At 41.1% G+C, this 14,860-nt stretch overlaps 1 protein-coding gene across 1 annotated transcript in view; it reads left to right on the top strand.

Moving 5' to 3' along the window:
• LOC137284810 (neuronal acetylcholine receptor subunit alpha-10-like) overlaps nucleotides 1-14,860 on the top strand; it is a 163,017-nt gene that overhangs the window by 136,246 nt on the left and 11,911 nt on the right. Inside the window, exons 7-8 of the mRNA XM_067816799.1 lie at nucleotides 5,541-5,995; nucleotides 13,069-13,155. Of these exons, the coding sequence (XP_067672900.1) occupies nucleotides 5,541-5,995; nucleotides 13,069-13,155 (542 nt within the window). The remainder of the gene's footprint in view (nucleotides 1-5,540; nucleotides 5,996-13,068; nucleotides 13,156-14,860) is intronic.

Below are 14,860 nucleotides of genomic sequence, written 5' to 3'. Positions count from 1 at the left end.
AAGCATGTACCTTCAACAACTTCCCACAACGCCTTTCACCAATCACCATTCACACTCCCCACAAGAATCTACCTTCCACATCTCACCACCAATATCCTTCACCAGTTTTGAACTCCCTACCAACTACCTGCCTTCAACAACTTACCAAAACACACCCATCACCAATCACACTCCCTACGAACATCTACTTTCCGCATGTCAGCACCAACACCAACACCAACTATAAACTCCCTACCAAACATTGTGCTTCTATACCCTCACGCAGGGAAAATGGACCACAAATGGCACAAATCGCTCATAGATCGGTGACTTCCAAACGTCTGAGTCAAGTGACGGGTCGTCCAAACTTCTGGCCAAGTGGGATCCAATGAATCAAAGACGACTAGTCGGTGGTGGTATTGTTATCAGTTCCAGTGGTCAGTACCCAACAAACCATACCGGCATGCTCTGCCGGACACATTGGCGTTTTTCTGACTTGTCTTTGTTTCTCGCTGGCCACAACCTGGCCCACATCGATCAAACTTTTGTTCAAGTTGCCCTGGAGTGATCGTTGCAACACACTCCGATAATTACCAACGATGCCAAGTTGCCGCAGGTATCACAGACACTCGCAACACCAACCATTCTCATTTGCGAGGTCATCCTTAGCAGTTGTCTAGTTGCCATGGTTATCGCACATCAGTAGTCAAATCGGTGGTAGAAGAGAGAAGCCAGCAAAGGCTTCTGTTGCCTAGCGACGCCGGACACCCTCTCAGTGAGGTGCTTGGGGACATGAGGGGGGATTACAGGAGATAGATTACGGATTTACCCAGAAATCAAAATGCTCGTTTGGCCACGCTTTGGTGATCACTCTTTCATGTGAGTCGCCTTCCTGTCGACCTCGGAATTCAGAGGACGTGTCTTGAAATGGAAGAAGCTATGGACAAGCTTGAGGTTTCTTGTTCCTGGGCACGATCTCCTGCCATGGTAGCGGATTGATAGTAATCCCACTGACATGGTTCTGGCGGGGATGCGATGCTGTCTGTTGTTGTTGTTGTTGCTGCTACATCCAGCTCCCCGCTCATGGTGTCTGTGATGTCCATGACAACGCCGTTGGGAGAAGAAACGTTATTAGAGTATGGGTACATACAGGAGGGTTATCGGTTCAAAGGCATACAGAGATAACTCACCACCGCTTGCGGTACTTCTTTATATCTTCTTTATATCACACATATAAAGCCATGTACGTGACTATATCGTGCTGTTCTGTTTTCGTCAGTAACCATCTAGCACTTAATCATCCTAAACTAGCAGTATTTTAACAGGCGCGACAGTTACTCGTAACGACGTCGGTCGGTAGCATCCTTGAGTAAACATCTTCATACAATGTTCGGTGTTCTTGTTTCCTTTCCACAGCCATTACCATAATCTATATATACATGTCTTTACATAAATACTCCATCATTCATTTACGTGTTGAATTAATCAAGGCAAAACATGACATGGATGGGTCTTGTATGAAGGATACCCATAGTACGATACTTTGACATGCATCAACACTGTTAAAGTGCAGTCAAAGACACGTGGGCACTTACACAAAGTTTAGCAGCAGTTGTGAAGACTAGAATGGTGCCAGGAGAAGCAAGGAGCTGGTTGTTTCAACGTGTCAGCGTAGTTTTTCACATGATGCCTGAAAGTCCAATAAACGTGCTGCATTAAGCCCACTGGTCAGAAGGCTCATTTCTGAAATGGAATTGTTAACATTTTAAAATCTGTTTAACTTTTGCAAATCCGTTTTCACAACAAAGTAACAGTTCTGCTATTTGTAGCCTTACCATTGCCGTCATATTTTGTAATGTACATATGTACTTCATAGAGCGTCGAAGGCAAACCATGACAGCGCAACTGTGACCTGATATTTTACATACTCAACTCCTTGGGGAGGATACGTTCTTTTGTTGTCCCGAAAGTAAATTCTTCTGCGTGTATGAGTGTGAATAGAGGAAGCGGGAAGAAAAAAATGGTTCTTTACTGCTGCTTTGTGAAGAAATATTTGTTCAGTGATGAACGGTTATTGTGGCCCACTGTGCATTGGACACTCGCCTCAGAACAACAACTGAGGAGAAAACACAGCTGTGAGTAGATAGTTTTCGAGCGAATGCGTGGACATATGGTAAACAATGTTCCAGGTCTCCAGTGAAGAGAGACCACTGAGAGAAGCCTAACGCCGGGCAGTGAGTGGACTGATGTCATGTAACTGCGAATATTAAACAATTTCAAGTGCACATCCACAATTCTTCACATGAGAATTCTATTTGGACAAATGGGAGCATCAGGTTTCAAATATATTAAAATACTTTAGATCGGCTTGAAAGGCCTCTCGAGGCATCCTTGCAGCCCGTTAACTATTCGCTATATGCTGACATACTGCACGCTCTCTCCATTTGTCCATTGTCTTAGCAAATGCAGGCATGGCGTTCAAAGATATAATAAATCTTGTGCCTTTACTTCATTAATCCATTATTATTTAATGCCACATTGTTTACTATGTCCATAATATATGTCCATAATATATGTCCATAATATATGTCCATAATATAGTTGGACAGTTTGCAGAAATTCTGCAATGTGAGGAAATTGTATACATTTCAAATGTACTCCTTCAGATCCTGTCACTGATGCACAGACTGATGCACATGGTGGTTGAGAATATAATAAACAGATAATGGTTATTTTATGATGACGTTTTGATGCTGGAATGATTTTTGTGTTTGAGGTCTGACATTTGCAGTGTTTGAGTGACTACAGTCAGATTCGTCACGCCTGACCGTTTATAAGAACATGACTACAGGTACGTGGACTCCAGGTGTCCAAATGTACGAATTAACACCAACAGGCGCTTGCTTGCACAAACACAAACACGCACTCACATGCACATGCACACACACACACACACACACACACACACACACACACACACACACACACACACATCCCTGTCCAATTCTACGTTTGTCCGATCAGCTAAACCACTTTCCAGACATATGTGTAAGCTTCACGAAGAAGTGACCAAGCTCTGTGACCTCCATATGCCTTTTGGGCTTATTCAGTGACGCAGCGTGTAGATAATGACCGTACATGACGTATCTGTCAACACAGCAGCTTCGGCTTTGTTGCCCAGTGTAAATCTGTAACGCTGTAACTCTGTAGCTCTGTAGCTCTGTAACACCAGCAATGCCACATGTCCTATGTCAGTGTAATACAACTAGACCCACGAGTCCTATATGTCATTTCACCGAGCCTCATGGACGTTCCGCTAAACTGATTTAGATTTGAAATTAATGCTCCATCATACCTCGGATTACCAGATTGTACATTATCAAGACAAATGTTCAGAAGTTGCATGCACGGTCCAAGAGGACTGATGGTCGGTTGGTGTATTGCCCCACGTCACAAAGATGGCAGTTGGTCTTGCCAAAGATTTGGATCCTGCCTTTCTTTTGTCTAGATCTGTCGTCAGAATATCCAGCATATACATCAATAGTGAGTGAACTCTATTGCGTGGATATTTCTAAAGATGGTGTAAAAACCAACTCAGTAACTCACGATTGAAACGATAAAAACAGCTTACAGACATTCGTAATGTTTCTAGTTTACCGTTGAATACTGTCAGGTGGTACATTTGCAGATGTTGTATCACGTGCAGTTTGTACTGTTCTTGGTATTAAACACAGTAGGAACCATTATTGATACACTTTATCTTATAGTTGTGTATGTAAAGGAAACTGATTGCTTGGGATTGAATAATTATTAATTAATTAAGTTCATTCAATTTCAAACCAAGCTCAACTACACGTTTTAAGATGCAGATATTACAATGTCTATAGTAGTGCTACTAGGGCATGTTCTATTTTGAACGAATTCTTAATTTTCTTATGCAAACAAATTAAAATAACGCCTTCGTACAGTGTTACTGAAACAAATTAGTTAGGTATCCTTTGGCTCTATCTGTGCATGAATTTAATCAAACATTGAATTTAAAAACTAGCTTCACAGAAAAGCCTCCCAAACACGGAACGTGTAAAACAATATCAATACCGTAGGAATATCAAGTTAGTTTGAGTAATTAGAACGTAAGGCAGCTGTGGTCGTCGTAGATTGAGCTGTGGAAACGTCGATTTCTTGTTACAACTCATCTAATACCACGATGGGTGGTTGTCATACAACACCTCAAACAGCCTCATTCTGTAGGGAAGAGCTGATCACTTCAAACTGACGATCGGAAATTTTCAACATATTTTGACACTTACAAAGCATGGATTCATTGGTAAAGGAATCACATACATTTCGTAGTGAACATGTATGTTAAATATTGTAATGGGTTCTATTGGTGGGCGAATGTGCTAGGGAATGATCGCCGATTTTATTACAACTTTACGCACCCTGAAAGAGTTGTCGTCCTTGTTTCATCTATGTGTGTGTGTGTGTGAGAGAGAGAGAGAGAGAGAGAGTATGTGTGTGTGTGTGTGTGTGCGTCTATGTAAAGGTATGTATATATATCTATTACGTGTTTTAAAGTATAATGTTCGTAACATCATCATTGACGCTGTTATATGAACCAATTGATAGAAAAATATGATCTACTGGTGATAGAACTTTCCATCACAGTGTATTACCGTTTTTGAATTTCCATCCACATGCAGGGAGACTTATGTCCTGTAGAGACAGACAGATGTCTGCCGCTTAGCCGTAGTAACTATGAACTTGGAACCTGCCTCTTGATCGGAATTTTAGGTTCCCTTAATAATCCATCTAAATCCAGATGTGCCAAATTTAACTCAACTTCGTCCCCTTTCAATCAATCAATCAATCATTCAATGAATCACGTTTTCCACGAACATAGCAAAGGTAAAGTTACAAGGTAAATAAAAAAATGTCCAACTATATTTCTTTGTCTTCTCGTTAATGCATTATTAAAACAAGCAGCGATATCCTTCGACTCGGTTCATCTTGCTGAGGGTCTTCTGTTATAAAACCTGGAACGACTACTATCAGGACACTCTCCACCTATCTTAATATTAAGTACAACACTTTGCCTGCTTCAATTTCATAAATACAATTCTTAAAATTTGATTATTTAGAAGCGTCATTTTACTGGTTATCGATTTCAAGGCCTTGAGGGAGATTGATTGGCGTTTAGATGATAAAAAGGAGAAGGGGTGACGATTACGTCACTTCCAGAATAAAGTTTTGGTGCCGAAATGGCTTTTCTATTCCAATACAACACTGAAATACAGGAGACGAGTGAAAGGGTGATCAGACTCCCTAGCTCGAGTGACTGCATGCCATCGTACCCATGTTGAGTAAAGCGCTGTACATGATGTCAGTCACTTTAATGTCTGGTTAAGATTTGCTTATGTACAGGTCTCCGTTAGATAGATTGGTAGGGTTGTGGTTACCCAACAAAGCTGCTCATATGTATTCATGTTTTACTTCCTAGATGTAGTTTACCTGTAATCTCTGTTACTTGTATGGTTAACCGGTGTTCTTTACTTCCCCAGTGCGGATGATCGTCTAAAGGAACAGCGTGATGCTCTGGTTGTCGTGTACCCGGATGGAAACCTTCTATGGATGCCGCAGGCAATCATTCGATCATCTTGTAACTTCGATACCAAGTACTTTCCATTCGACGAACAAACATGCACGCTCAAGTTCGGGTCGTGGACATACAATGGCCTGAAACTGGACATCCATTTCATCCGCAACACAACGTCCATGGATCTAACAGACTATATTCCCAGTAACGAGTGGTTTATTATCCAGAACGAGGCCGTCCGAAACGTCAAACGTTACGCGTGTTGTACAGAGCCGTACCCTGACCTCACGTTCAAACTAAGAATACGTCGGAAGGTGGCATTCTACACATTTATCCTTATCCTGCCATGCGCACTACTCTCCTTGCTCACGCTGGTCATCTTCTGGGTGCCTCCAGAGTCTCCTGCTAAACTCATTCTTGGTAAGTATCGACTAAATAAACACTTGGGCCTACAGTCAAACATACTTGTGTCGTAATTCGATATGGCAATCTTTCGGTTATCAGAAAGTAGAACGTTTATTCCTAATTCGTCGTGGGTGACGGTGGGGGTGGGGGTGGGGGGGGTTGTGGGGGTGGTGGTGCGGGGAGTGAGGTGTGTGTGTGTGTGCGTGTGTGTGTGTGTGTGCGTGTGTGTGTGTGTGTTTGGCTGGATGTGGCTGTGTGTGAGTGTGTGTTATGTTCAATATCGAAGATCTGAAGAAGATAAAGTCCATATAAGTGACTATCGCAAATCTGCCGTTTCATCTGTAGCGCCAGCAGTGTTAATATGTTTTGCTACTCAGCAGACCCTTTGTCCACAGTCATTATTGTCGGATCTTGACAATACTGTTAAATGCAACACATTGTGTTAGGCGGTACCTTTGATAATTTGTTACGCCGATACTACTGATACCGCCGTCACATGCTGGCACCCAAAATACTCACCTGCATTGCCGACCACGTCTGTAGCGACACATGACGACGTGCACCACGCAGAGTACTACTCGGTATAGACGTCAGGTGATAATGTAAAGGTTTGCTTATGTCTTTGGTATTCACATAGTGACGCACATCACACTTTGTTTTTGGAAGTGTTAATCCTGTGTAACTGGACCCCGTTCGACTCGTGACAAAGACAGTGCTGATTATCAGTCGTCACGTTATACAGAATAACACAACTCATTATGCATGGAGTGTTTATAACCGACACTGTGTGTTGCTCCGACCTCAGGATGCGTCTACACCTGACATTGTGTGTTACTGCATGCTGAGAACGCGTTTCACCCGACATTGTGTGTTATTCCGAGCTCATAACCCGTCTACACCCGACACCGTGTGTTACTCCAAGCTCACAACCCGTCTACTCCCGACACTGCGTGATACTCCAAGCTCAAAATGCATCTACACCCGACACTGTGTGCTACTCAGAGCCCACAACTCGTCTACACTCATCATTGCTCAGAGCTCGGAACCCTTCTACACCCGACACTGCGTGTTACTCCAAGCTTCGAACGCGTCTACACTGGACACTCGGTGTTACTCTAAGAGTGTGTGCGTGAATGTGTCTGCTGTGTCTCCAGCCGACACGTGTACGGCAGGAAGTATCGAGCCATGCTTTCCCTGAGCGTCGGTTGGAGTGCCGCTCAAGCCACTCAATATGGGCTGTAAACACTCGACACTGGCGTGGAGCTGTTTAATGTTGATCACATCATTCCTGTCACTTACTGTCAATACCACAAATTTGAAGGCTTAGATTTCTAATCCCTTGACATTTCCGTCGCTGGAAATAATTTCACTTCTCGGCCCTGTCTCTGGAACGAAACCACCACAAATCAGCCAACACAAATTGTGTAATAAGTCAAATATCATATAACTTGTTTGCCAGGCTGCAGTGAGTGACAGTTAATTCTTAAATAGTTTCAAAAATATTCGATGTCATTAACGTAGGTGCCTCTAGGGTAAGATGGCGAGTGATGGCTGTGATTTCACCTCTCCCGCTCCATACCCCACCCACAGCGGCAATCTCGCATCTCAGTCTACCGGCCATTCAAGCAGGCTTTGGAGGCTTATTTAGCCGTATTGTCGATCGATGTAAAAAGTTTGCACCTTTTCGGAAGAATTCCATAATTCCTTCCACGTCGAAGTTAATGTTTGTAGGCTTAATAGAACTGCGTGCATATCTGGAGATGTTGGATGCCTAATTCTACTTTGTGTGTCCGTTAACATCTCCGCCTATTACCCGTCTTTTTTGTCTGGAGTTCAATACTACATAAGGATATTGATATATACCTAAACGCTATACCCTGTACATTCCCCTGTTTTTATTTAACGCTTTTGAGGCAATGATGTCGTCCAGTAATGGCCCTCATTATACTGCGCTGCGTTGATTGATTCTAAGACGAGTGTTATCCGCCCGCCGTGGTCTATCTGGTTAGGATCCCTCCGCCGAGCTCCTTCCGCCGTTCCGGCAGCGGTAAAGTTCGGCCCTGATAGAGACCCAGTGCAGGGGGCAGAAAGCAATTTAATTTTCACTGTCGAGCGTCCATCCCAGGGCCTGTTTCGTTTCCTTTATCTTATTTCTGTTAATGGGGCCAGAAAAACATGCCAGACACATTGACAGGCGTGCTACAGCAACTAACAAAAGTTGATTTGAAGAAAAAAGGGTGGAGAGATTGCACACTGTCCGGTGCTTAAGTGATTCCATCGCGGCCAAGTGCACCCACTGCTTGACAAACTCTCTGAGGAATAGAGAAGACTACAACCAATTCAGACTTTTACATTTTTCGTTTACTCTGCAAATGACTGAGTTAGCTGCTAATCTCGTAGAAATGTCTATTTAGGACAGAGCTTCAAAATTATTACCACATTGCAAAGTTTCAAATTAGAAATAGCACATCTTTCCTATCTCACAAAATTCGTAACGCATTTGGTATTGATGTTTCAGCTTTAAGAGTGTGCTTCCTCGCGTCTCATGTCTCCCTCTCTCCTCGCGCCTAATGGAGGAACATAGAGTCATGTTTAAATCATACCTATCGATTTGTTTTAACAATTAAATTCTGATTTCTGTGTTTTTTTAACTAACCTTGTGGTCACGTGACAGTACAGTGGCGTTTCGATAAGCGTTTCAAGGTGTCACTTTAATGTACTTTCAAAAACTATGCCAAAAGCAGTTTTAAAAGACTCGTTTATGTGATGAAATTAGAAAGGTTTTAATGGAAGTTCACCGCTTGTCATATCCGATAGTGGCACGGTCTCCAGAGTCTTCAGCACAATCATTCCTCTGCACGTATATCTCCATAAAAAGGTTTCCAATCAGCGTTCTCTCAAAAGATCGGCTTTTTTTTCATTTTATTATTTTCCAACAACATTGTTCTTCCACGGCCTTGTATTCCTATCTAAACTTCAATCTCACACTTTTTTTAATCATGCATTTTTCTGGAGTTATATTGTTTTCTAAGATTTTGTTGTTGTTTTTTTATTTCAATCATATGTTATTCCAATACCCTAGTTTGCTCTCTTCATAGTTGATTTAGCGTTATGCTATTATGACTGTCGTTGCTTTATGTCATTTTTCTTCTGTAACATAGTACATCATTGCATCATTTCACTGTTCTGTGAAATAGTACATCATGACATCATTTCACTGTTTTGTGAAATAGTACATCATTGCATCATTTCACTGTTTTGTGAAATAGTACATCATTGCATCATTTCTCTGTTCTGTTACATAGTACACCCATCATTGTATCATTTCACTGTACTTCTTTTATATAGTACGTCATTGCTACTTTTCACATTTCGTTTTTTATATAGTATATCATTGCTATCTTTCACGATCTATTTTGTTCTATTATACTTCCTTCTTCCTCTTCAATGTTTTACTGTTCTCCATAGTATTGGTCCTCTGTTGCAATGTACATGGCTGTTGCAGTGTTCCATCAGCTTACACGGGTGCATCATGTCACTGTTATGCTTCTACCGCGCTGCCCGTCTTTGCTTGGTAACACTGTTCTTCGACATTTTATATTGTTGCTTCAAAACTTTGGTCTATTTTTGCACCAGTGTTTCATGTAAGTGCCCTATATTCTAGATAGCGTTGCCTCATTTAATACTTCTCTTTGAAGTGAGCTCATACCAGAGCCTGTCTGTTAGCCGTCCTTCGTCTACTGACAGCAATGCTGTCTCTGAGACAAACCACTGCACATTGCTGAAGCTACACACGTTTATTCCAACCAATTATTACCACCCAATTTGTTCAAATGGTTCTAAATCAGTAGTCAGTATGATTTATTTTGCCATTACGTAATGAAATCAAGTTTGGTGAATATATAGTTCAACATGGGTTTCAATATAATACGATATAGTATAATTGTTTAATTGCTTTGACGTTAGTAATTTGATAAGCCTCCTATTTTGATCCAGATGTATTCTAGGCCTCAACAATCACTCAGCAAATGAAGCAGAAACTTCACACTTTTGTTCCAAACAGTGATCACAATACCTGCTATCATCCTTACTTCACACTTTTGTTCCAAACAGTGATCACAATACCTGCTATCATCCTTACTTCACACTTTTGTCCCAAACAGTGATCACAATACCTGCTATCATCCTTACTTCACACTTTTGTTCCAAACAGTGATCACAATACCTGCTATCATCCTTACTTCACACTTTTGTTCCAAACAGTGATCACAATACCTGCTATCATCCTTACTTCACACTTTTGTTCCAAACAATGATCACAATACCTGTTATCATCCTTACTTCACATCGATTCCAAAAACCAAACATTTGACTCCGCCTCTAGGAAAGACTTGATGTGGCTTTAGAAAGGGTTTTGTTTATGATATCATGCATATCTCCTCTAACTAAGTTACACTGAGTATGTTTCATCATTACTCATCATTCATTTATCAAAATGTAATACTATTTGCTATGTGTCAAGTAGTTATACTAGGATTCAAGGCATAATACTTAAAATACATGTATTATTTGAAATTTACCTTTACAACATCATCCATAATTTTCTCAAAATGTAATCACTTGAACTGTTGATACCATCTCCGAATTTACCAGAGTGATGAACCTAAGTATAAGGCTTGAATCACTTTCAATATGGCCACCATGGAAGCCATATTGAATTGATTACTATTGACCGTTAATGGGCGATTTGATTTCAGAATGCGCGTATGTATTTGAAGAAATTTCAACATTTTTTCCCTGGTCATCCCCATTTGCTACTTGTTGACGGACTGTACTCGTTAGGCAGCGTTTGGTTCTGTGAGTATAATCCACCCTGAAATCGACTTGAGGAAACTATGATGCAGCCATCGGTGACAACATTGTATACTCTATGTGTCTGAATGTTCTATTTAGATTGTTGTTACATTTAAAGAGCGACAATGGTTACCCTGAATCACTGTTTATACAAAAACGACCATAAGGAGATTCAAGACTATATCACTATATCAACGTCGCTAGACGATAAAACAAAGCCACAAGACATCTTTGTCGTCTTTCCCAGAATTTCATCAACCTGATTTATGTGAACTTAGCTTAGGTTTTATAGCTATAAATATGTTGATGCGTTATTACAACAAGAGGCACAAGAGACGTAATAAAACTGGTATAACACTTTTGTTTTTCTTGAAATACTATCTAGCCATTATGAATTGCACTGAACAAATTTGGATATCAGTGGCTGCATTGTTTTATGGAGAGATTTTGTTGACTTCACGAGTTTGAGACGCATTTCTTTTGTACCTTCTTTGAGATGTGATGACCATACACAGTTTTGGTAAATTAGATAGTTACGCTACTTATCAAGTTTTCCGTCCAAGACAGTGAAGTTTGCAGATTTTGTAGATTATGCATATTAAGTATTCTGTAACACGGAAAACCAGAAAGTGGTGTTTCGCTGGCTTCATATCAAATAATGCAAAACGTCCGTTCATTCAGTTCGTGAGCATGATCGTTTTCCGAATTGTACATAGATATATGAAGCTATGCATTGTTGAGGTTAGTAACACAGGAAATAGGAAAGTATCAACTTCAAAGGCGTTGTTAGTTTACAGCTCCTCCAAAACACTAGCATGGCCATTTCTAAAAATATTTGATCCATATGCCGAGAGATTATGTTTCAGGATACAGTCCAGGAAAATGATCCTCCAGAAATTAGCTATTCTAAACAGGGCCGCCAAATCTTGAAGCCATTGGTTGTATTAAGATTCCAATGGCTTCTCTAAGAAGGAACCGTCCTCATAGACAAATCATTTCATAAAATAAATCTTCGTTGTTTGGCAGTTAATGGTTGAGAAGGATAAATGAATGCTTTTGGTGAAGATTGTTTTCTCAATCAATACTTCTCGGTCAGTGCTACTATATTGCAAATGTTACTGATTGGTAAGTGAAATGCGGGTTGGCTTTAGTTCTAGCATTAGCGGTATGTAGAAATAATATCACATTTTCTCACAATTTGCGCTTTATAATGCATCAGCGTGTGACATTCGTCAGTTATTTCAAACGATCTCCTATTAGTATTATTTAAAAGTTAATATATATATATAGCAAAGTTGGTTGGGGTTATCCTGGCGCAGTCAAATATGTCATCAGCATAGCCCAAACAACAAACTGGATATCTCCAAGAAGCGCTACCCTTAAGAATACAAGGAACTAGTCGGAAAATGTGTAGTCTGCACTACCCAGACGGCCAGAAATCCTGTGTTCCGGGCAACAACTAGAAGTATTTCCCTGGAAATAAAAGCGAATAATAACCAATTTACAGTTTAGAGCAGGAGGTATCTGGTCCTGAACCGCACAAAGAAAACCCTCTGTTTCACTTTTCAGATGAACCGGTTGATCAGCAGTGCTCTTCTCATCAATACAATGATCTTTAACACGATGCATATTTCGTTCAGAGAGCTTTCCCTTCATCTGCTACGTGAATCTCCCATCACATCATCTTCGATTACAAACACCTCTATCGCGTCATTCTAATGTAACAACGTCCTTCCGTTGTATCACTCATTTATTACAATATCCTCCAAGCAAAATTATTCTTAGATTACGGTGTCTTCCCAGCACATCATACTTCGCTTACAATGCATTTCCAGTAAATTATTTCTCCATCACAGCGTTCTCCATTCACGTCATTCTTCTATTACAGCATGCCTTCTAAGATACTTGTCAATTTCAAAGTATGTCTTTGTGTTACACCTAGCTCTGTTTTCAAGTTTGTGTCAAACAGTTCTCTCCAATTACAGCTATTTTTTAATCGTGTTGTTCTTCAGTCACATTTTCATTTAATGCATGTCAACGGTATTGTATCTGGAGCTCTCAAACCAAATTAGTTCTTTCTAATACAGTGCTCTGCCATGACATCGATCTTCTATCAACCTGTTACATTTTTCTCCCAGTTCAGTCACTTTTTACCATGCTTTTTCACTTCAGTACACGTCTTTGCATTTCAACAACAGCAATTCCATATAATCTCATGTCCTCTATCATTCCAGGAATGAACATTTTTCTCGCATTCTTCGTGCTACTGCTACTTCTGGCCGACTCGACGCCTAAAGCTGCAGCATCTATACCCCTTATAGGTAAGTCTGGCACATCTATACCCCTTATAGGTAAGTCTGGCACATCTATACCCCTTATAGGTAAGTCTGGCACATCTATATCCCTTATAGGTAAGTCTGGCACATCTATACCCCTTATAGGTAAGTCTGGCACAGCTACATCTATACCCCTTATAGGTAAGTCTGGCACAGCTACATCTATACCCCTTATAGGTAAGTCTGGCACAGCTACATCTATACCCCTTACAGGTAAGTCTGGCACAGTTACATCTATACCCCTTATAGGTAAGTCTGGCACAGTTACATCTATACCCCTTATAGGTAAGTCTGGCACATCTATACCCCTTATAGGTAAGTCTGGCACAGTTACATCTATACCCCTTATAGGTAAGTCTGGCACAGCTACATCTATACCCCTTATAGTTAAGTCTGGCACAGTTACATCTATACCCCTTATAGGTAAGTCTGGCACATCTATAGCCCTTATAGGTAAGTCTGGCACAGTTACATCTATACCCCTTATAGGTAAGTCTGGCACAGTTACATCTATACCCCTTATAGGTAAGTCTGGCACATCTATACCCCTTATAGGTAAGTCTGGCACAGCTACATCTATACCCCTTATAGGTAAGTCTGGCGCAGCTACATCTATACCCCTTATAGGTAAGTCTGGCACAGTTACATCTATACCCCTTATAGGTAAGTCTGGCGCAGTTACATCTATACCCCTTATAGGTAAGTCTGGCACAGTTACATCTATACCCCTTATAGGTAAGTCTGGCACAGTTACATCTATACCCCTTATAGGTACGTCTGTCACAGTTACATCTATACCCCTTATAGGTAAGTCTGGCACAGCTACATCTATACCCCTTATAGGTAAGTCTGGCACAGCTACATCTATACCCCTTATAGGTATGTCTGGCACAGCTACATCTATACCCCTTATAGGTAAGTCTGGCACAGCTACATCTATACCCCTTATAGGTAAGTCTGGCACAGTTACATCTATACCCCTTATAGGTAAGTCTGGCACAGTTACATCTATACCCCTTATAGGTAAGTCTGGCGCAGCTACATCTATACCCCTTATAGGTAAGTCTGGCACAGCTACATCTATACCCCTTATAGGTAAGTGTGGCACAGCTACATCTATACCCCTTATAGGTAAGTCTGGCACAGTTACATCTATACCCCTTATAGTTAAGTCTGGCACAGCTACATCTATACCCCTTATAGGTAAGTCTGGCACAGCTACATCTATACCCCTTATAGGTAAGTCTGGCACAGTCGCAGGAACTTGTACAGGGTTCTTTGGGAGAGTAGTGTGTATGTTCCTAAGTAGAATTCGCTCGATGAAACTTTGGTTGTGGCTTGAATCAACTGACATGACTGGTCTGGTCACGCTCAGTGACTCCATGATTTGGATGGCTGCTCGTCATCTCAGAGTCTAGTCTGTTCTCTCTAGACTATACCATGCATCAGCCGTTGAACAGAGCTGACTGTATCGATATTGCACTTGCGGTGTGCTAGTTTCCTGCAGTAAACACACTGCTTAAGTTTTCTTCACTCCCCATGTCTAAGCAGAATACTATGTACAGCAGTTGAGCGAGTGGCGTGTGCGAGCGTGTGATTAGTGGTGGGGAGGGTGCTATATGCTTGACAATGTCTATATGAGCAGGTGAGACACACACACTTATATCTACACTGCCTGTTTGATGAATGT

The sequence above is a fragment of the Haliotis asinina genome, chromosome 5 (genome assembly GCF_037392515.1).
Source record: "Haliotis asinina isolate JCU_RB_2024 chromosome 5, JCU_Hal_asi_v2, whole genome shotgun sequence".
In the NCBI taxonomy this organism is placed as follows: domain Eukaryota; kingdom Metazoa; phylum Mollusca; class Gastropoda; order Lepetellida; family Haliotidae; genus Haliotis; species Haliotis asinina.
Note: the sequence above shows the minus strand (reverse complement) of the source record. Positions and strands in the feature narration are given on the sequence as shown.